The 23059-nt window shown below is 55.3% G+C and overlaps 1 protein-coding gene across 1 annotated transcript in view; it reads right to left on the bottom strand.

Annotated features, from left to right (window-relative positions):
• Window positions 1-14439, bottom strand: part of EPB41 (erythrocyte membrane protein band 4.1) — an 81227-nt gene extending 66788 nt beyond the window's left edge. Inside the window, exon 1 of the mRNA XM_065697875.1 lies at window positions 14349-14439. Coding sequence (XP_065553947.1) covers window positions 14349-14431 — 83 coding nt within the window. The 5' untranslated portion in view covers window positions 14432-14439. The remainder of the gene's footprint in view (window positions 1-14348) is intronic.
• Window positions 14440-23059: the final 8620 nt, after the last annotated feature.

The raw sequence follows: 23059 nt of genomic DNA, 5'->3' as shown, positions 1-23059 counted from the left end.
TTTAAAGGCATAAAATAAGGTTTATAACAGGAAATTATTTGCATTTGTAGGGCTGCTGCAGGCCCCTCAAAGACTACTGAATTAAAGCAACACTCCGATATTCATCACAGCTTACTCCCATGAATGCAAAAGCAGCTTCAGCAACTGGAGCAAAGCTGGGCGCTACCCCAGCGCAGCACACAAAGAGCCCAGCTCAAGCTCCCCATCCACAGACCCACGCATGCCTCCATTACAGTGGGGTGGGAAGCACTCCCGCTCCGACTGGGATTCCCTACTGCAGGTGATCCCTCAGTTTGGACACCAGGGGAGAGCCCAGAGCTCCCACCATGGACACAGCATCCCCAAGCAGCACCAGCTCCTAGGGCTTATTCCAAGAAATAGATGCAATGTGGCAGTAAGAGGATGAAGACGAACCTGCCCTGCAGCAGAACGGGTCCCCTAAAGAAGGAGGCTCTCCTCAAACACCGCTCATTAGAGAGCACAAAGAAAGGTGCTGGATGAGAAGCTCCTGGCCAGGGCCTGTGGATACACAGCCAATTGAACAGCCCTGAAGATGAAGAGCTGGAGCTTTACTTGCTGACCCCAAAAATCCAGGATTCCTCTGAGCCTTTCGTCAGCAACACTTCGGTACATACAACTTCATTCCAGAATTTTACATGCCACGTTCCCAACACTATCATCTACCCATCAACATATCAAAGCACACAGAGCATCCCAACATCCCATAGCTGGAAGCCTGCAAGCAACCCCAGTACGGCAGCACTTTGATCACTAGTGAATGAATCAGTAGCCATGGTGGCTTACTACAGAAGCCACGTACATACCAGCTACCCCCATCAATCCAGTATCTGCTCAGCAAGCAGCAAATTGGCCCTCGGACCAGGTCTGTTTCACCACTTTCTGAAAATGAAATGCTGTCAAGTGAAAACAGTGTGTCTGCTCCCGCAGAGCGCTCGGGCACTTGGCAGCACATCGCCAGAGACAGGAGCTGCACATTTGGAGGATCATTGTCTAAAGCATTCTGAGGCTCTAAGAACATACGGTGCTTTGGAAGAGGCTGAGGAGAGTCCTTCTTCCCCCTGCCTAGAGCAGGAGTGCCCTGGAGAGAGGTGCTGCCTTCCCATCAAATGCTTTTGCTTCCAGTAACAGTCTGTTTTCAACGGCAACGTGAGCTCAGATGAAAACACAGGTAATTCCTGTGCTTCTCAAATAAACTGATATAGGAAGCAATTAATGTGTTTGTGTTAAAAAAAATCATCATCATTAGCTCCGTTTCCTAAGGCTCCAAGTGAGTTTTAGAGGGAAGGAGCACTATGTTTATCCTGGTATTTACCTTCTGCAGCAGATTATGTCTGTCCATGGGAATCCTAGAAAATCCTCCCCTTCTTTATTAAGGCCATGTCAGCAGAGAGACGCAAAGGACCCCACTGGCTTTGAAATCACACCCAGTGCTCCAAATTGCCACAGAAACAGAACTGAAGACGCCAGAGGTTGGCACCATGATGCCAAAAACTAGACATCAGGTAGCACTGGCACCTGACATATACCACAAGCAGGACAGCCCTGGTGCCAGTCACCAAACCCCTACAGGAAAAACCTTCAAGGAATTAAAAATACAGTTGTGGCAGCCATTAGAAAATAAACCCAGCACCCCCACAAAGGAACATTCCAAGCGAAGAGAGCAGGGACACATGCATCAGCTAGCTGTGAAAGGAACTGCACTCCAGCACACTGCCACGATGAACAGCCAGGTCGGAGCTCCGCTGTGTCTCCCACCACCACGCAGCCGTATCCTCCTCCCCTCAAAGCTTAGAGGGATTGTTTTTACATTCAGTAACTTAACTGGGAAATAAGAATGAACTAATCGGAAGGACCAGCTCTCCAGATCTACCTCACTCAGGCAAACCAAACCTGGCATGTCCGGAAAGCCTTCAAACCCTAAATACAAAGAGCAAGGCAAGGGGAAAACTGGTTGCTCGGAAATAAGATTGTACTTTGCTTCTCAGTATTTATACCAGTATCTTCATTAAATAGCACCACACAAAACTGACTTATAATCAAATTATCATTTCCAGCACAACATCTGCCGCAGAACTGGGACAGTCTCTAAGGAATTTTCTCTGGACATACAAATCTTAACTAAACATTTACACGCCCACAGCCCCTGCCCAAAAATAGCCACCACCACCACCCCACCCCCCCAAACCACAAAGAGGGGGAATAAGTTATTTTTCCCCAAGAAACACTTTAAGCCATGACACTCCGGAGAGGTGGCACTCACAGATGTGGGCAAGGAGCTATTTTAACTCATTCCAACCCCTTTTGGGGTCGTTGTCATTGTGAATGCTGCCTTGCTGGAGATAAAGAATAAAAGTATTCCTTGGTGGAAAACCCTTGCAGGTGAAGAGCGCTGCTCCCCAGCGGGCTGAGGTGATTTCTTGAGGTGAAATTCAGAGGGAAGTGGGATGCACGGCTGGGAAAGAGCCAGACCACGGCACCCATGGTCGCCCCACGGGTGGGCGAGTGAAGCTCCACCGGTGTGCAGAGTCCAGGGCTCTTCCCCACCATGTCTCCTTCCTCCTCCTCTTGCACAATGGACTCTGGGCAGAGCTGCAGACACTGGCTTGGCCACCAGCAGCCCTGGCAAGGGGGGACCCTGGGTGTCAGCTCCCCTGTGCTGGGTCCCACTATCCCGCTGTGTCCCTGTTCCTCACTCCCACAATACCTGTCTCCAGCTGAGCCTCGGCCTCTCGGCTTCATTCTCCATGACACACACACCCCACAGAGAGCTCTGTGCGCAGAGACACAGTGCACACACACACTGAGCATGCATGGAGAGACCACAGTGGCACGCACCGTGCACCCCAGATACACCACACACTGCGAGTGCAGACCACGCGTGCACATTCAAATCCACACACATGTATCCTTTACACGCACAGTGCACACAGACCAAACATGCACACAGACACACCATGCAAGCACAAATACACTGTGCACACATCAACACGCTCACCGTGTGCACACAGATACACTGTGCACACATGAACACTCACTGTGCACGCACACACACCGTGCACACATGAACACTCACTGTGCACACACACATACACCGTGCACACATGAACACTCACTGTGCACGCACACACACCGTGCACACATGAACACTCACTGTGCACACACACATACACCGTGCACACATGAACACTCACTGTGCACGCACACACACCGTGCACACATGAACACTCACTGTGCACACACACATACACCGTGCACACATGAACACTCACTGCGCGCACACAGATACACTGTGCACACATGAACACTCACTGTGCACACACACGTACACCGTGCACACATGAACACTGTGCACGCACATACACCGTGCACACATGAACACTGTGCACGCACACATACACCGCGCACACACACACACACACACACCGCGCACACGCGAACACGCTCCCCGCGTGCGTGCAGACCCACCGCGTACAGGCACCGCTCACAAAACCACACAGGCACTTACACGGCAGCGCAGACCGCGGGCGCGCACCGATAACGCCGTTTGCGCGCACACACACACACACCCCCCGCACGCACGCACGGACACCCCGTGCAAAACCCATACGCGCGCAGATAACGCCGTGGGCGCACACACGCACTTACCGGGCCGCGCAGAGCCCCCCGGTGCGGCACCCCGGGGTCCTGCCGCCCCGCTCCGCTCCGCTGCGGCTCCGGCCCAGGCCCGGCCCGCTCCGCTCCGCCCGTGCGGAGCCGCCGCTGCCGCCGCCCGCCGCCGCCGCTCTGCCCCTCTCCCGGCCAGCCCCGCCTCCCACAACACTGTAGTAAGTTCCCATTGGCCGAAAGCAAGGGGCGGGGCGTCAGCGCCGCCTCGCTATTGGTGGAAAGGAAACCGCGGTCGGTGGGGAGGGAGGGAAGGAGGAGGGGGGAGCGGGAGCGCGCGCCCCCTCAGCGCTTCCCGCCACCCCCCCCCCCCCCCCGCCCGTTCCCTTCCCTCAGGGGCCGCCCGCAGCCGCCGAGCCCGGGCACTGCGACACCGCGGCCGGGGGGAAGGGGGACGCGGCGGGGTGCCCGCTAGCACGGCCCGGCCGTAAACCGATGCGGGGAGAGAGGGGGAAAAGGAAAAGGGCCGCGATCATCCGTGGCCGGGCGGAACCTGTACGAGAGGCGCAGGAGGGGCCCAGGCTGCCGGTACCGCGGAGCAGCGGCGGCTCTCGCCTCCCGCCATGACCTAGATATTAAATACAGCTCGCTGCCTCCCGGAGAAAGTTGTGCCCAGCTCCTGAGGGAGGAACGGGGGCCGTGATGGTGCTTATTTATTTAAACGCAACGCCATAGGAACCGAGGAGCTTCCTCAGCCCACGGAGAGCACCCGCTCCAGCAGTGAAACCCCTCGGCCTCGCAGGGGAATGTACAGCAATAGGAGCACCTTGCAGGAGACCTGTGCAAGACCCGGCACCGGGTGCGTTTTCCTCGCCTACAGCCAAATTACGAGTTCTTTTCACCCAGCAGAGCTGTCCAGCTCCTGCTGCCATGTGCCGCAGAGCAAAACGCTCCCCACATTCCCGTTGGAGCTTCCCTGTGGCTCCAGTGAGGCTGCTGCCAGCCCGACCGGCTCTGAGCACCGAATCCCAGAAGAGACAAGGAACTGCGGCACCCCTGTTCGTGTCCCAAGGAGAATTAAGCTCTTGGGCACATTATTCCACCTGCATCACGAGCAACTGCCTGTATGATCCCACCTCTTCATCAGGGCTCATGCACACCTTGGCTGCGGCACCTTCACCCTGTGCTGAAGCCTTCACTAAGTACATACCAAGGGAGCCGCTCACACACCAAGGCCACCCGTGCTAAATGGGAGCCAAATCCCATGTTCTAGACAAATTAACACGCTTCTCACTGCTATTTCTTCTCCTCTCTCTGTCTGCGGCACAGCTCTGCCAAAACACGCAGGATGGGGCAGCTCCCCCCTCGTCTCGGCGTTGAGATCTCTTCCAAAAAGCTCCTTAATGGTATGGAATAGTGAGATTTTTGCCTTAAATCTGGACTACCTGGTGGTTTCCCTGGACTCGTCTGATTCAAAGACACAGGCTGGGAAAGGTCTGGTGGCCCCAAGTAGCTGCTAACACCAGGGACAAACAGTTCCCCTGAGGCTCTGACTTCACTCCCCACAGCATTAAATGAACACCTTATAATAGCCCTGGCTGTGAATGGAGGAGGCTGAGACCCTTGGTGCTGCCCCACAACCCCAACTGCTGCCTTTGCTACTGCTCACCCTGCAAACGCACTGTGCCAGAAGAGAAACATGAGTCCAGAGGGCTTTAAGGAGAAAACCATGATTTTTGGTTGCGAGGGGTTGCCAACAGCTTCTTGCAGTTAAGAAAAGCAAGGAAACAAAGCCACACTGCTTCACCACAACAGGCAGAGGGGAGATTACATGGATGAGAGACCAGGGCAACACAAACTTCGCATCCAAGCAGTGACTTAACCCCACGCAGTACGTCATCCCCCATGCTCAGCTCCCCAGATGATCCCCAACTCCATCTGCCACCATCTGAGTGCACAGAGCAGCAGCTCCTGTTTGGAGCTGTCGTGTCCCAGGTGAGGCATTTCTCCACAGGGAGCACTGGTGCAAGCTGCCACACATGCTGTGCACGAGGGCAAAATACGCCGTTACCTCTTCAGATCCCAAGCAAAAGGCCAGGAGCTTGAATGGCAGAAGAACTTCAGAGCAGTGGAGTCATTGGATACAAAAAGCAGCACACGCCGCAAAAAGAATGCCTTGAAAATGTTCTCCTGGGGCAGGGGATTTGAACCAAGCCCAAAAGCAATGCTTTTGTAAGGAGCAGAAAAAAGGAAGAAAAACCACCCCAAAAAATCACTCTTGTGCATATGGAAACACCACCACTATCACCACGCTTCTGCTGCAAACCAGCAGCTTCGCTTCTAACCTTTTCCTTCCTCCCCAGCCCCAAACTGACCTCTGAAATCCCATAGGAAGTAATGGAAATGTCTTAAATTCCTCACTATAAGAACAGTTACCCAGTGCCAAGCCCGGATTGCAAATATTTAAAGAAGTCTCCCAGCCCTAGCTGGGTTTAAGTCGCTTTATAGGAGTCAATTAGAGACTGAGAATTATTTTAATAAGTCAGGATTTCTTGGTATTCGGCTGCTGGATATAGGAATAAGGAGAGGAATTATATTCATTTTAGGCATGTGTTTGTGGTCTCCAAGGCAGAAGCTGTTCCCTGCAAGCTGACAGCCTACTTGGATCCCGATGGGCTCACTCAGTGCATCAGCTGGGTCACAACAGAATACGATGCCAAACCCTACCCTGTGCCTGTTTAACATGCAAGCAGCTCACAAGTACACGCAGTAGCATCTTAAGAGCATCGAGACAGTAGATTAAATCCAGCTCAAGTACGTTCTTCATTAAAGAAATCCTTTGTAAGGTGATCCAGCGCTCCACAGGCCCCTGAGGGATGCGTTACTGTTAGGACCTGTGGTAAAACAGGACTCCCAGTTTACACCAGTGCTGGAGAACGCTGTGCCTGGAGCATTCCTGGTGCTATAATAAATGCCACAGAGTCTCCTCTCCGTGAGGAATTCCCAATCCAAACAAAGGAATTATGCGTTGCACTGGCACCATCTCTCCCTCCCCCAAAGCAAGCAGGATTTAAGGTGAGGAGAAATACTCAGGGTTACGCCAAGATGTAGGAAAACAAAGAAATGCAGCTGCCCAAGGGAATCCTTTACCCACCACTGCTCTCACTAAGCCGGCTGTGTCTCCACCACACGTGTGCACACACTACATCCAGTTTAAGTGCCAGTTTTCAGCAAGCAAAGGTCTGCAGAGCAGCAGCAGCCATTTCAGAAGAGCAAACAAGGTGGGAGGAGAGCAGGTGGCTCTGTTTCACCAGTTACTGGCCCTCTGCCCTTGGCTCCTCTTCCAAGATCTCCTCTCACCATCAGCAGTGCTCTGGCTGAGAGCAAAAGGCCGGGATGAGGTCTAAAGGAAATCTCCCTTCACCTTCACGAGTTTCCTTTTACTGTAACCCAGTGATGGGGAACAAAGATACTGCAGGTAAATGATTTACCTGGAAGGGATGCTTCAGCTCACACTGGGTTTCTCCCATGCTCACCCCTCCACTGAGCACACAAAGCAGCAGGCACAGCAGGATCCATGGCCAGGAAAAGCCTCTGACAGGAGGAATTGCAAACTCCAGACATTTTCATGAAGAGCTAGAACATGCTGCACTGCTTCGCTACAACATGTGGGCACACGGCAAAGGCAGCCTGGGACATCTACACACACCTGGCTCCATATCAAGTATTTAACAAAGATTAAATCTAGTCCAGCCCATCACAGACCTCTCCAAAACCAACAATCAATTCATTGTTGAGTGAGTTATTAAAGGGCCAAGCAACACTCTCCATAATTGAAGAGACTAAGTGATTTTGTTACTGTAATCCCACTTGGCATCATAGAATCATGGAAAGGTTTGGGTTGGAAGAGACCTTAAAGCTCATCCAGCTCCAACCCCTGCCACGGGCAGGGACCCCTTCCACTGGAGCAGCTTGCTCCAAGCCCCTGTGTCCAACCTGGCCTTGAGCACTGCCAGGGATGGGGCAGCCACAGCTTCTCTGGGCACCCTGTGCCAGTGCCTCAGCACCCTCACAGGGAAGAGCTTCTGCCTAAGAGCTCAGCTCAGTCTCCCCTCGGGCAGGTTCAAGCCATTCCCCTTGGCCTGTCCCTACAGGCCCTTGTCCCAAGCCCCTCTCCAGGTTTCCTGCAGCCCCTTTAAGCACTGGAGCTGCTCTAAGGTCTCCCCTTCAGGAGCCTTCTCTTCTCCAGGCTGCCCCAGCCCAGCTCTCTCAGCCTGGCTCCAGGGCAGAGCTGCTCCAGCCCTCGCAGCATCTCCATGGCCTCCTCTGGCCTCACTCCAGCAGCTCCACGTCCCTCTTGTGCTGCTGCCCCAGAGCTGGATCAGGACTGCAGGGGGGTCTCCCCAGAACAGAGCAGTTCGTCTCAAGTTTTCCTAAATCCAAGCAGCTTCTTCTCTCCTTTCCAGTGTGGTTTCCTACTGGAGTGTTTTCCTTTGTTGGTTGTTTTAACATGGCCTTTTGAAGGCCAGTGTTGCCAAACCAAAACCTCGTATTTTTTCCCATGGGCAGCAGAATCCAGTTTTGGAGCCGCTACCTCTTTTTGTCCTGGGCTGGCTTATGCAGAAGCCATTTGGGGAGATGGGCAAGGCAGAGGGGACAGCCAGACAGCTAAGCCAGTACACCAGGGAATTCCTATCCCACCCAAAATCTCGTTCATTGATGGGAAAAGCTCCCACTGTGGGTTTCATCAGTTTCTGTGAGGTTGATGCTCACTTCAGTCTGTGTCTTGCAGCAGATACAAGCTCCAAGAGGAAGAATCAACTAGATGAAGAGGAGCATCAGCTCCCTCCAGGCTGCGTGCCAGTGCAGGGAAGAACAGCTCCCTGGAAAGTCAGCGTTATTCCAGGGCTTAGAGACAGCACGTGAAGCACACTGCTGCCAAGATGCACCATTTAAAGACTAGAGGAGGTCAGCTTCAGATTGCAGGATTGAGTTTTCCCACTGAATGTTTCTACATTGAGAGAGAAATATTTTTCCCCTTAAGTATGGGTAGGAGATATTAAACACATGAGTGGCTGCACTTCAAGGACTGAGAGAGTGCTTTAAAAGGCCTGGAGAATAGATTACAGGCAATGATGTGAAGACAAGCAGCAGAGGCTCAGGAAAAGCCACAAGCCTGAGCTCCAGAAACAGCCCACGAAAAGGACTGATCCATGGCAAGAGGCACCACCAGCACACTGACCTCTGAGCTCTCCCTCATTTCAAGAGTTTACTGGTTTTCCATTCCCTAGGAATTGAGGGGAAGTCTTAGTGAGGACACAACTAAAACTAGAGGAGCAGGCTCGACTCCCCATCCCTTAAATTCCAGGAGACACTGCTGGAAACCTCTCTGTTCGGGCAGCAGGAGGAAGTTCAGCCGTTGTGCCAGCCTCCTGAACCAACCCTGAGCAGCAAGCTTGGCTTGGGCTGCATCTGTCACTTCAGCAGGCGCCAAGCTCCGCTCCGCAGCCTTTGTTGAAACAGACCCAAACCCAACAGTTAGTGCCACCTAGGGACCGGACCTGAGGCAGGGAGGCAGCAGAGCCACACCACAAACAGGGTGTCAGAGGCTCGTTTACCCCTTGAACGGATTAGAAGTCAAAGTGCAGCGAGCAGAGGCTCATGTCTACTTAAATAACACCGGGGAGGTGGGGTTTGAACTGAAGCTTCTCCCCAGAACGGCACCAATTGGGTGAAGCTTTCTCAGGGGCTGCCTGAGCACAGCTCTGACTCCCCACTGTCACACTCTTCATTTGGGTGAAGAGCATCCCTCAGCTTCAAAATCATAAAATCACAGAATCCCAGCCTGGTTTGGGTTGAAGGGACCTTAAAGCTCATCCAGGTCCAACCCCTGCCACGGGCAGGGACCCCTTCCACTGGAGCAGCTTGCTCCAAGCCCCTGTGTCCAACCTGGCCTTGAGCACTGCCAGGGATGGGGCAGCCACAGCTTCTCTGGGCACCCTGTGCCAGCGCCTCAGCACCCTCACAGGGAAGAGCTTCTTCCTTGTATCAATCCTGAACCTAGTTTAAACCCATCACCCCTTGTCCTGATAAAATACTCTGGTTCAGGGAAGGGAAGTTTCAAGAAGTTCCAGGTTTATTTAGGACTGATGTGTACCTAGCACGAAGTTAGAGCTGGGTCCATGGCAGACAGCCCACAGGTCTGTCCTAACTCATTACTAGTAATACAAAGGCTGGGCAGCAAATTCACCCAGGCTTTGAACCCAGCACTAAACTGAGAGCAGTTCCTGAGTGCAGGCTAGACCTGGCAAGACCTAATATTTATTTAATAAGGACTTTAGTTACGGAGAGCAAATACAACTTCTAAACAGAGCACAGGCTTATTCCTTCCACAAATAAGAGCTGAAGCACTGCGCTACCTTGTTCCATGCTGCTTTCCCCATCTGCTACCTCCTTGGCCCTTGCAGGGTTTGTCTTAAGCCACTGCCTGGATCAGACTCATCACCACGAGTCCTTTCTACCGATGATCCCAGCAGCTAACACAGCCCCAGCCTGCCACAGGCGCTCCTGCAGGTGCACAGTGATTAATTGCTGCACATTTCCATATCCCATATTGAAAAAGACGACTTCCCAGCTTGGTTGAAAGGCAGTGTATTAACCTCTGGAACTGGCAGTCATGGATACCAGCTTCAAAAAGATTAATATCAATAGGACAAAATCCCCGAGGAGAGCAGCACATTGCTGCCGGTTCTCCCAGAGCTTTAAAAAATAAGGCATTTTTGAGGCTTTGTTTAAAGTCATAGCTTTCCATGCTCATTTTATAAAGAAAACCCAGAGCAGTTCAGATTTAGGGGCAGAATCCAAGTACTAGGGAAGGGGAGGGAAACCAGAAGTTGTAGAGGAAAGCTCTAAGTATGGATGAAGAGACAAGGAGGAGAGGGCAGGAATGCTTCAGCTGCACTGTTGCCATTGTCAGTTAACTGCCGAGAGTCATCCCCACTCAAAAAGGTTTGTTACTGAGTGAAAGAACATAACTCTGATAGTTCAGTGAGTTCTGCAGGTCCACAGAGGCCGCGCATCAACACGATGCACACAGCAACAGCTCTGAGATGTGCACTAGGCAGCTCCTACCCCTGCGCTCACCACAGCCTGCATCAGAAAGAAGCTGATCGTCATTAAGCTGCCATCTTTTATTTCTAATTATTTGTCTCCACAGCAGGGTTCCTCCAACCAGCAAGCGAAAGGGAAGCAAGTCTCAAAGGAGGAACTGTTTTGAAGAGGGCTTGCAGCTGCCACCACATGAATGGCTCTCCAAGAACAGTAGCAACTGCTCCCAACTGCCCGCAGAGCTGGGAGGGAAGCATCTCTGCTCAGGCTGGTTTTCAATGTCGGTTTTTAGGTCAACTAAAACAGCTTTTCTTATGCAACAAGAGCTGCAGAAAGCTCACTTGCCTTTGAGTCTTTGCTTTCATTAATTAGATGGTAATTCAGAAGGCAGCACTGCTATTTCAAACCCCACAATAAGAACTATTTCACTGCCTTACAAAGCGCTGAAGTGAAACCACTGAACTACGCCAGCCTTAGAACTTGACACCGCACTGGATCCTGATGGTCTCTTCTCAAGGGGTGGGACAAGCCAAAGAGATTCCCTGGGCTGCATTCCCATAGAATCATAGAATCATTTAGGTTGGAAAAGACCTTTAAGATCATCCAGTCCAACCATTAACCCAGCACTGCCAAGGCCACCACTAACCCATGGCACTGAGCAGCACATTTACACGTCTTTTAAATATCTCTGGGGACAGTGCCTGCAGCCCTGCCCTGGGCAGCCTGTTCCAATGCCTGAGCACCCTTTGGGGAAGGAATCGTTCCTCAGCTCCATCTAAACCTGCCCTGGGGCAGCTTGAGGCCGGTTCCTCTTGTCCCATCCCTTGTTCCTTGGGAGCAGAGCCCAGCCCCTCCTGGCTCCATCCTCCTGTCAGGCACTTGTAGGGAGCGATCAGGTCCCCCCTGAGCCTTCTCTGCTCCAGACTGAACCCCCCAGGTCCCTCACCCGTTCCCCATCACACTTGTGCTCCAGGCCCTGCACCAGCTCCATTGCCCCTCTCTGGCCCTGCTCCAGCACCTCAATGTCTCTTGTAGTGAAGGGCACAGAGCTGACCGCAGGATTCGAGGTGCGGTCTCACCAGTGCCCAGTGCAGGGGCACGACCACCGCCCTGGTCCTGCAGCAGCACCAGTGCTGATACAGGCCAGGATGCTGGTGGCTTCTTGGCTGCCTGGGCACGAGCTGCTCTTGTTCAGTTGCTGTCAACCAAGAGGAGAGGTTCAAAGCCAAAACTCTCACTGTAAGGTGGAGAAGCAGATCTTTGTTCTTCCTCTTTCAGCTATAGGTAAATAGGAGTTAAGGGGAGATCTGAGCTCACACACAATAGCGGTTCAACAGCCCCATGGAGCAATGCCCTTCTCAAGGTGTCCCATGATATAAGGGATAGAAAGAAACATGTTCATGCACAGGTAAACTTCAAGACCACAACACGTGGCTCTCAGCATCACCAGAGCCAATGTACAGCCAGACCCTGCCCAGCAGCAGCCCATTTCTAGACATACCACACTTACTTTCTGGACAGGCTTCAGATAAAGGAAGCACATGTGAATCTTAACTTGAAGGTCAAGAGCTCAACTCAAACATCACAGGCTCCATGTGCCATTTCCCTTCACTGCTCCTGCCCTGAGCTTCCCTCCATGGAAGCTGCTGGTGTGTTCCTTTTAGGACTGATGCCCAACACTTATCAGGCCAGGGGAGGAGATTCACTTACTACAGCTCGTACGCATTTTATGTTTACCTAAGACATAAGCCAGGCTTAGAGGTGGAAAAGCAACCTGAGCCTGTTGTATTCACTGCTGAGTGAAGGTCGGGGCCGCCCCTGATCCAGTGAAACTGTACCACAGCACCTTTATCTGTGCCATCACTAACAAAGCACCACTTCGCTTCCTTGTTTGCTGACGAAGATTAATACCAAGTATTCAGCAAGCAGCAAATTCCATCTCATATCAGGGTCAAACCCCCAAAAGCCTCTCGTAAGCAGGACCCTTGGAGTGCAGCTCTGTACCATCTGTGCAGCACATGAAAGCCAACAGACTGCTCACACAGACAGAAGTCATGGCAACACTGCTCTGAGGAAAGCAAGCCAGGGGCTGTTCGGGTTACCAGCATTCCCCAAGGAGGAAATCCACCCTTGAGCAGCGACTTGTCACACAGTGACCACCAGATGGGTGCCTGAAGGCTGGCTCAGGCATGAAGGAGAAAGAGCACCAGCCAGTGACCTGGTCAAAGCATGCCTCCTGCTAACCCACTGCAGCAGTCACCCGAGTGAGCACTTGTGGAGCTCTGGAGTACTGGGAGCTACTATCTGGAGTAACATCCCAGCCAGCCTGCATGTCTTGCAGCTACACCTTCTGTGTGGAGGAGGTTTATCCTGCATCCAAATGACTGCTGGGTGTTTGGTGGGGTTGGAGCTCAGCACCTCTGCTCAAGGCAGGCTCTGCAGTTAATTGAGGATCCTTCTTTTGGAGATGTGGTAGCAAAGAACAGCTCATTTAGGAGACAGCTGCTCAGCTTCCAAATACAGTGCTCTGCTGACTTCTGTGTGAGAGCAACAGGTTTGTGCTTGGATTCAGTTCATCCCTCCCCTCTGAGGACGTACATGTTATTACGCGTAACAATACTGAGTTTAAGGATAAGGCAGTCTGCTCCCAGCACCTTCCTCTGCTTTCCCTTCAAGTCTTTCATCAAGGACTTGGTACATCAATGCTTGGGCACAAAGTAGAGCTGCTCTAAATACACTTAGTCCTTTCTGTTACTGGGAGAGGAGAGGATGTTACTGGGGAAGGGTGATGGTAAGGAAAGGGGAAAGCTGAGCAGGACTCCTGAACTTTGATAGCAAGCTCAGTGCAAAGGCACTGCTGCACCCAGAGAACCGGCTTCACCGAGCAGACCCCTCCTGCTCTCCACCCTGAGCACACACACTGTGTTTTGAGAGGCTTTAACACACAAACCACACCTCGCAGCCGGGCTCAGGGGCAGGCACCAAACCTCGGCAAGGGAAACCACAAGAATCCACCCCACTGGGATGATTTCCCCCTGCGCGGAGCAGGATCTCTGTGAACCCAGGCTGGGAACATCAGTGCCTGACATTACCTCTGCAACCTCCACACGCACTTCCCCTCCTCTCCTGCCAGAACAGCCTCAAGCTCCTCTCCGTGCCCTGCAAAGCCGAGCACATCTGCAAAGGGGAATCCAGCCCAGGGCTGTGCAGAGGGTCCCTTACACAACCACGGCACTGATTTACCATCAGCTGCTGTCAGGAGGCATCTGGGCAGGAACAGGGAGCACTCCTTGAACTACCAAACCCGTTCCCACTTCCACTTGCTCCCCTGCAGGCACACAGTGAGTTTTCAGCATCAGGTCAGTGCCCTGCAGCCCACACTGGCACAAAAAAATACTGCTGGGGCTTCTTCATGTTGCAAACTCAGCCTAGGAGCTGCTATATTAATGGCTTCTCAGTATCCAAACTCTTCACACACACAGAGGATAAATCCTGCTGCCTGACAGCAATCAGTGCTCCAGAGTTTGAGACAGAATAACTAGATGAGTTCATTAGTTAAGTGCAAGTGATTCGGTTCAGCTCTTTCCTCCCATTGATCTAATGGAGCAGGTACTTACCCAGAGATGAGGCAGCCGGGCAAACCACGCAGGCGAGGCACCAGAATCCATCCCGGGGATAGAAGAGAAAGGAGAAGAGACATGGGTTAACGACCAGTCCCAGCGAAACATGGAAAACCCCGCACCCCCTCCAGAAACCCCTTTAAGCCACAAAGCCCATTGCTCACAGTTGCACCGTACCCGGGCGCTGCAAGCGAACTTCAGCGCCGGACTCTCCCCAGCACAGGAGGTGGACCCAGGCGTTCCCGTTGAGCCACTTCTGAGAAACGCAACCACCGACGGGGGCAGGAGGAAGGGAAAACAAGGGGGGAAAGGAAAACACCCGCGCCTGACGTTACCGCCTGCTGATAACGCGGGGACGCAGGCGGCCGGAGCTGCGGCCCCAGAAGGGGAATGGGCACCGCGGAGCCCCGGGCTCAGGGGCAGGGAGCACGGTGCGAGGCTGCGTCTGTGCCCAGCTCCTCCAGCCTTACATAAGTTGCGGGGCAAACTCCAGCGCAGGACGGACACGGCCCCAGCGGCACCGGGCTCCGGCTGAGCCCTCTAGTGGAAACCTCCACAGAACACCCAGGGGCTTAATTGAATTAACGCTCTGCCAGGGGCCTCTAAACCCTAATCCTCTCCACAAAAGGATCATTAACTAAATGGAGAGATTCAAGAGAGCAGCGGGGCTCTGAGCCGCAGCAAGGCAGCAACGCGCCGGGGCCGAAACCCAGCCACATCCTCAGCCCACGCCACAGCCCGACCGAGGGTCCCGGGGGGATATGACTGGGTTGGAGCACACAGTCAAGTGCTTGTGGTGCACAGGGGGGGCCCAGCAGGGTGCCAGATCCCCTACAGCCACACCAGAGAGATGGGCACAAGCCTGTGGCCTCACGGCGATGCTGGCACCCAGCGCTGTCATCTCCATTGGGACTGAAACCCCAAACTGCTGAGGATTTATTTGATGTGAACGGGTGAGGGACCTGGGGGTTCCATCTGGAGAAGAGAAGGCTCAGGGGGGAACCTAATCGCTCCCTACAAGTGCCTGACAGGAGGATGGAGCCAGGAGGGGCTGGGCTCTGCTCCCAAGGAGCAAGGGATGGGACAAGAGGAACCGGCCTCAAGCTGCACCAGGGCAGGTTTAGATGGAGCTGAGGAACAATTCCTGCCCCAGAGGGTGCTCAGCATTGGAACAGGCTGCCCAGGGCAGGGCTGCAGGCACCGGCCCTGCAAGTGCTCACACACCGTGGAGACGAGGCCTCAGTGCCATGGGGCAGTGGTGGCCTTGGCAGTGCTGAGGAAAGGTTGGACTGGGTGAGCTTAAAGGGCTTTTCCAACCTGGCTGATTCTGTGATTCAGCTGCAGCGCTGCTTGTTTAAGTGTTATCATCCACTGATGCCAAGAGCCTGGCAGCAGCTGAAGAGCAGCTCCTCTTTCAAGAGGCAGCCTCAGTCCTTCAGCTGAAGGCTGGGAAAACACCTCCATCCCACAGAGGAGCTGCAAGGAGCACATCCACGAGACTGCTCGTTAGTGAGGCAAACAGGAGCAAGAGAGAGCTTAATTACAGGGCAGGGACCGTTCCCTCTGGGTCTGGGTGTCAGCAGTGGCCTCGGTGGGGCACAGCTGCCCCACGGGACAGGCGTTCCTCAACAGAGCCCACAGCAAGCGCTGCCTTTGCTGCGCCACGTGTCTGTGGTCAGCAGCATCCTGGCTGGGGCTCTGGGATGAGCTGCAGAGCCTCAGGCTCTTCCTGAAACAAGGAAGACTTCAGGCACTGCTTGCAACAAAGCTTCTCCATCAGCAGCAGCCCTCTCCAGCCAAACTGCTGCAGCCCACCTATAGGTACTGGTGCCCTGATTTGGTGCTGTGTGTGAGCACCCCAGCCCCAGCAGCAGCTTCTAAAGCTCAGATCTGGGCTCCAGCCATGCCATCCACCAGGGCAGACGCTGCAGGAGCTGCTGATGGCACTGGCTCATACCCCAAAGGCTGCCACAACCAGGGGCAAGGCTTGCAGGGCGGCCAGGAGATGCTTCACACATTAACTTCCTCCCCAAAACCAAGGCAGCCTCCCTCAGAGGGACCCCAGCCCTGCAAGCTGCCAGCCAAGCCCATCGCAGCCCCTCTGGGTTTGGGAAAGCACTCACAGAGGCCTCTGTTTTCCATAAGTGCCTTTTATTCCTGCACCCTCCCCATGGTTTTTTGGGATGTGCCTGCAGGATAGAGCTGACACATCCATCCCTTGCCTGAAGACGCAGGAACAACTGCTCCCCCAGCTAATGAGGCCGTCCTGCTTTGACCCGGGGCAGTTTCCAGCACACACCGAATCAGCAGGGCTCTCCATGTTCACCTCCTGGAATAAATCCCAAGAGCTCCCTCTCCCCAGCGCAGGCAGGGACACAGATGGTCACAGAGATTAAAGCACACAGAATTAAGCACCCCGTGCAAATGAGCTGCTTCACCCAGCCCGGCGCTGCCCAGTGGTTTGGGGCTCAGTGCTGAGATGGGATCACCACGGAGTGCTGAGCTCTGATAACAGGCTCCTATCGGCCAGAGCAGGAGGCCAGAGAGCTGAGAGCTCTGCAGGCTGTTTGCAAGGGAGGCAAGGTGCAAAGTGCCAGCGCCAGGCTGCTGCTGCCAGCACATTCCACTGCTACAGGGAACCTGTCCCTGCGTCAGCGCAACCCCACCATGTCCTGGGCTGCATCAACGGGAGCGTGATGCAGGTTGAAGGAGGGGGTCCTGCCCCTCTGCTCTGCTCTCCTGAGACCCCACTTGCAGCACTGTGTGCAGTGCTGGTGTCCTCAGCATCAGAAGGACATGGAGCTGTTGGAGCAAGGCCAGAGGAGGCCACGAGGATGAGCAGGGGCTGGAGCACCTCCCGTATGGAGCCAGGCTGGGAACACTGGGGCTGTTCAGCCTGGAGAAGAGAAGCTGCGTGGAGACCTCGGAGCAGCTTCCAGTGTCTAAAGGGGGGGTTACAAGGATGCTGGAGAGGGGCTCTGCATCAGGGACTGTAGCGATGGGACAAGGGGTGATGGGCTCAAACTGAAATGGGAAGTTCAGGTTGGATCTAAGGCACAAGTTCTTCCCTGTGAGGGTGCTGAGGCGCTGGCACAGGGTGCCCAGAGAAGCTGTGGCTGCCCCATCCCTGGCAGTGCTCAAGGCCAGGTTGGACACAGGGGCTTGGAGCAAGCTGCTCTAGTGAAAGGTGTCCCTGCCGGTGGCAGGGGTTGGAACTGGGTGAGCTTTAAGGTCCCTTCCAACACAAACCAGGTTGGGATTCCATGAAATAAAACCAGCAGCGCCAGGAAAAAGCCTGGCCAGCAGCAGAGATCAATCCTGTGCTCAGAGAGCTTGTGTATTCCCAGTGAAACGCAGCTTTGATGGGATCAAGCAGTGCTGCAACCCCAACAAGAGCCATCTGCAGCTCCAAACACTGCCCCAGCACCTCTCACAAAGCACCAAGCACCCACAGGCTGGCAGCAGCAGCGAGGGAAACCCACAGCAGCCCCTGCTGCCTTTCCTAGAAGGCTGACTCTTGGCACCCACCGAGGCACAGGATCTGTCAGCACAGGACACCGGGAAGGATCTGACCATTGTGTGGGTGCAAGAGCCTTTCCTGAGAAAGGCAAGGCTTTCTGAGACTGCCTCCCCAGGAGGAGCTGCACCCCGAGCCCAGGGGCACGTCAGCATCACCAACAATAGGTTTAAACCTTATTTATACTCAAAACCAGGCAGAAAAACCTGACAGGAATGGAATTCCCACTCAGCACCATCCCAGCTGCCAGCCGGTGTTTGCAAGGGATGGGTTTCAAGCGATGTGATGACACCGATGACCACGTTTGCTATTAAAAGCCTCCACTCTGCACCCGAGAAAATCCCTGAGCAGCGCCGATCCCATCTGGCAGCCCCTGGTGAGGCTCCTCACAGACACAGATCAGCCGTGGCTGATCCATACGGGAGAGGTTTCACCTCCACATCAGACACAGGCACCTCCAGCACAGCATCAACACAGAGAAAACCACCTCAAAGCCCAGCGTGGCTCAGGGCTGGGGCAGCATCTGCCCTCTGCTGCTCTGTGCTCAGCGCTCAGCATCCGAGCTCATGCAGATGCAGGGAGGAGAATCAAAGTCGATCTGTCCAATGCAGACCCTCAATGCAGAGAAAGAGCTGCCCTCCAGTTTGGCAGTGCCCACAAACCCACCTCCAAGGGGTTCTGGGGAGCAGATACAAAAATACAAGGCCCTAAAGTAGCCCTAAAGCACTGCCGCAATCAGGGGACAGCCCCCAAGCAGGGATCAGCTCCCGAAGGTCACGTACAGCATGATAGATGCTGTAATGCATCAGCTGTATTAATGCCCTGGCTACAGCGATGCTGCAAGGCATCAGTCCCCCCACCCAGGGCTGCTTTAACACCGCTGCACTCGGAGCTGGGCCACTGAAGGTTCCAGCAGACGTCAAGCCTCACACCCCCTTGCCCAAACCCAGCTCAGGTCAAGCGTTCCTGATGTAATTACCTACATGAAAGGAGCTAAAAGCCGCCTCTAATAAGGGGATGTATTTGTGCCACCAGACCAGGGTTCCTCCTCCTCCTCTTTTCCTGCTCACCAGGGTGCCAAAACTTGCCTCACATTAAATGGACGAGCAAGAACTCAGCCTCATTCCTTGCTTCCAACCCTGGCTTCCCCAGCAGCCGCAGGTTTCTTAGTCACCTATTTACAGACAGGAGCAGAGAGCATTTTAACAGCATTCAATTGAACAGCACACAGGATGTCAGTGGCCTTGTGTTGGCAAAAGGCTTTGGGATGAGCAAATGGAAAAGCAAAGGCAAGTCCTACACCCCAAAACACTTCCAGGCCTTCCTCAGGCTGGCTCCCAACAGCCTCAGCATCCTCCCGGCAGCCTTTTCCCTGCTGCCCCCAAGCCACCAGGCTGCAGGAAGCAGCAGAAGTCACCTCCAGCCTCGGAAGCACAGCGACATAAGAGCCCAAGCTCCCTCCCAGCCTCTCCTCCTCAGACCTGCAAGCGAGGAGCAGTTTTAGAGCTCTCCCCAAGCCGCAGGGTCCGACCTGCACGAGGCTCAGGCAGCACAAAGCAGCTGGACCTGTGCTGTCTGTCCCTGAGCACTCCGGCCGAGAGCCCAGATGGTTTCTCAGGGGGCATCAGGAGGGGACTGGAGACAAACCATGCTAATTGGATAGACCAAGATGCGAGCAGCTGCTCCAAACCTCTTGTGAGCCACAACAAACAGTTTCATGCAAGGAGCAGGCGTGGATTAAACGCCACAAACGCCCTTTTCTTTCCTCTGCGCAAAGCGCCTTTTCCCCCAGCGCGGTCCCAAAACAAGCTCCAGCCCCGCGGATCAAACCAGGAAATTCAGCAAACTGAGCACAAACAATGGCAGGAGGATTTTCCAGACCTTCCAGCCTGTTTGGCAAGTCCCAGATTATGTAAAGCGCCGCTCTGCTGTTGTTGGCGAACCCGCTGGCACCGCGTGCCCGTACCCAGCACCACAAATCCCTTCCCAAGCACTTTCCACCGCAGCTATTACCAACTGCCTTCCATTTTACACCTCATTCTTACGGGATTAATCATCTTCCCAGGGTCTGGGGTTGTTTTCCATCCTGCCCAGGTGCTGGATACTGAACTGGCTGCCCTGGAAGAAGTCTCCTTTGTGTCTACAGGGTGGCTTTACAGTGCTGCCGTGCCTCTGCCCAGCAGCGATGTATCCCTTCCATCACTTTAATCCTTGGCTTTTCCACCAGCTGGGATATGCTGGAGGGCTCAACTAGTTATCGCTGCACGCACGTCCTGCCGGGAAACAATACAAGAGGCTGGACTCATTCAACGCTCAGTACCCAGCTGGATAAACCCCGCTGGCACCCCAGAGGCAGGCGGGATGGGAGCCGCATCCCTGGTACCCAGCTCCACACATGATCCGTGTCCCTTGGCAATGGCCTCGCACATGGTCCCAGTGCATTTGCCTAATTAAGACCTAATGAAGTAGGGAGAGCCATTGTGGGCCTGGCCGGGGAGCAGATGTGCCCCTGCACCGGGCTCTGCTGTCTCCAGGGTGAATCAGCAGGAAAGGCTCAGGCCGGGATCTCAGCCCTGCAAATCCAAGACCCCGCTGCTCCGCCAGAGCCGGGGAAGGGAAATGCTCTGTTCATCAGCAGCCTCTAGTGGGGAGAAGCACACAGACCGGGTGGCTGCTTCGGATGGACCCCACCAGCCCTTAACACACAGCCCCATGAGCCCACCACTGCTGTCCCCCCAGCTCAGCTGCGGATGGGCTGGCATGGCCCTGATGGTCACAGCGTAGGGGACCCCCAGAGCACCATGAACTCCAAGAGCCATGGACCAAGAGAACCATAAACCCCGAGAGCCATGAAGCCCCCAGGCCATGATCTGACCCACCCTGGCCCCAGCGGAGCATCCAGTGTGTGAGACCGCCCAGAGAGGCCGTGCCCATGCACTGGCTGCGGTCCCACCCCAGGGCAATGCATGGAGAGTGGCTGCAGCCCCTCCGCAGGAAACCCGACCCAGAGCATCACAGTAACCACCACTTAGTGCAGAAAAACACCTAAAAGGGACCACAGCCACATCCCACCCTCCCGGAGCAGCCCAGGGTGGGAGAGCTCCAGGCTGATGCTGGGGGAGTCTCTCCCTCCCCACCCAAACCACACCTCAGGCACCCCCACACCTCCAACACGCAGCACCCAGAATGGCCAAAAGCCACTTGTGACCCCCAAACCTCCAACCCCCATAGCCCTGAGCCTCTTCCCTGGCTGGGATCACGCAGAGAGGTAAAAACACTGCCCAGAACGGACGGGATCTGCGCTCCGGGCAGGACCATCTGCAGCCTGGTCCCTATGGGGAGCCGCTGCCGTGGAGCTCGGGAAAAGCTTCTCTCTGTACTAAATCAGTGGCACATCCCTGGGGAAGAGCCGATGCTTTTCCTTACCCCGGCAGTGACCCTCCCCAGCGCGCGGTGCGGAGCAATGCGGCTGCCGGCGACTCCAGGCTGCAGGAGGAGGTTGAGCCTCGGAGCAGCACCGCGGCGCATGAGAAGGCACTTTCAGTCCTCGGCAGAGATTCAAACCCTCTCGGGAAGGCCTCGAGCTCCTCCGAGGCACGAAGCGAGGGGATGCAGGAGGAACCCGCTGCCCGCAGAGCGGCTCCAGCACCACCACGGGGGAACTTTGCGCTGCCGCCGCATCGCCATTCCCATCACAACACGCACCAGGCACGTGCCCTGCTCGGGGTGAGGAACAGGAGGAGCTGCCAGCACCACCATGAGCTGGGGTTGACCCACATGTACACGCGCCCCGGGGCTCGGGGGCAGGCCGCACACCCAGTGTGGGGACACACAAACTGCTCTGTTGAGTCCCAGCCGCCTCCTTGAAGACACGGGCACGGAGCTGCTGCAGCACCAGCAGCACCAGCAGGGCCACGGCAGGAAGGATGAAACCAAACGGGGAACCTCAGCCCCGTGTCACCCGGAGCTCCAGGTACTGCCACGCTAAGGGGTTACTCCAGCGGAAAGAGGATGAGGAGGGGAGCGCACGCGCTGTCACCGGCAGCCCTGACCCCGGCTCTGCCGGAGCCACATCCCTGCCTGTGCTAAAGCCTTGGGAAGGGAGCAGCAGCGGGATGGAGAGGGCTGTGCCCTGCTCCAGTACCCCAAGGCGGCTCAATCCCATGGGACAGCAGAGCTTCCCTCGCACCACCGGCTTCCCCATCCCTGTCCGTCTGCTCCGGCTCAGCCAGTCCTGCTGCCGGACGGTGCCCAAGCACGTGTGATGGTGCTGGGGGGCTGCTGAGGCCCCCCCCCCCGTCAAATCCCAGCCCCTTTGCGCAGCCTGACCTCGCACCACCCAATGCCAGCCCCTGTAGCAACCAGCACCCCCTGACCCTATGGCTCAGCCCCACAAGCAGAGCACGTGTTGACTTGTCCCACGCGGGAACCTTGGTGTAAGTCAATCCCTGGGCGAGGAGGCGGCTGCCGGCAGCACCGGGCCAAGGCACCACCCTCCCATTGCAACACAGCCCTAAAGATAGCCCCGGCCACGGGCAGGGGCAGTGCTGGACCCGCGGCACTGCCGAGCCCACCGGGACACGGGGAAGGGCAAGAACCCCTGGCACGGAGCACGTTCACCCTCGTGGTGCTATGGCTGCAGGAGGGTGGAATTCAGGAAGGGAAGAGATTGGAGGAACCAAGGAACCGCCAAGTCCTGCCCCATGCTCCCCCGGTTGCAACATCAGCACAACACAGCCGGGTCTAGAAGGGGATGTGGGGAGAGAAATCCCCCACTCCTGACCGTGCAGAGGAGAAGTCGATGGAGAGGTTTTAATGCTGCCCCATTGAGCGCGGCATCGATCCGCGTTGGGATGAGCATTGATGGGAGGAGGAGGAGGCCCCCGGCGCTCCGCAGCTTTGGGAGCTGTCCCGGTGGGCGCAGAGGGGTCTTGCAGAGAAGGGAAGGAGCACGGGAGCCCCGAGGTGGAGCAGGAGTGACCCCAGTGAGCACCAAATCGGAGCCGGACCCAGATGCCAACTGCTTGGGGTGGGGGGGAACCCAGTTCCCCAAGGGTGCACCAGTGGGAACAACACCATGGGGGGAGCAGACCCCATCCACCCGTGCCCCATCTGCCCTCCTGAGCCTGACCCCACTGTGGGTCCCCCCTGAGCACCCCCAGCCCTACCCACCCCATATCCTCCTGCTCAG

The sequence above is a fragment of the Lathamus discolor genome, chromosome 18, assembly GCF_037157495.1.
Source record: "Lathamus discolor isolate bLatDis1 chromosome 18, bLatDis1.hap1, whole genome shotgun sequence".
In the NCBI taxonomy this organism is placed as follows: domain Eukaryota; kingdom Metazoa; phylum Chordata; class Aves; order Psittaciformes; family Psittacidae; genus Lathamus; species Lathamus discolor.
The sequence above is the reverse complement of the archived record's forward strand: the minus strand, read 5'-3'. Positions and strand labels throughout refer to the sequence as shown.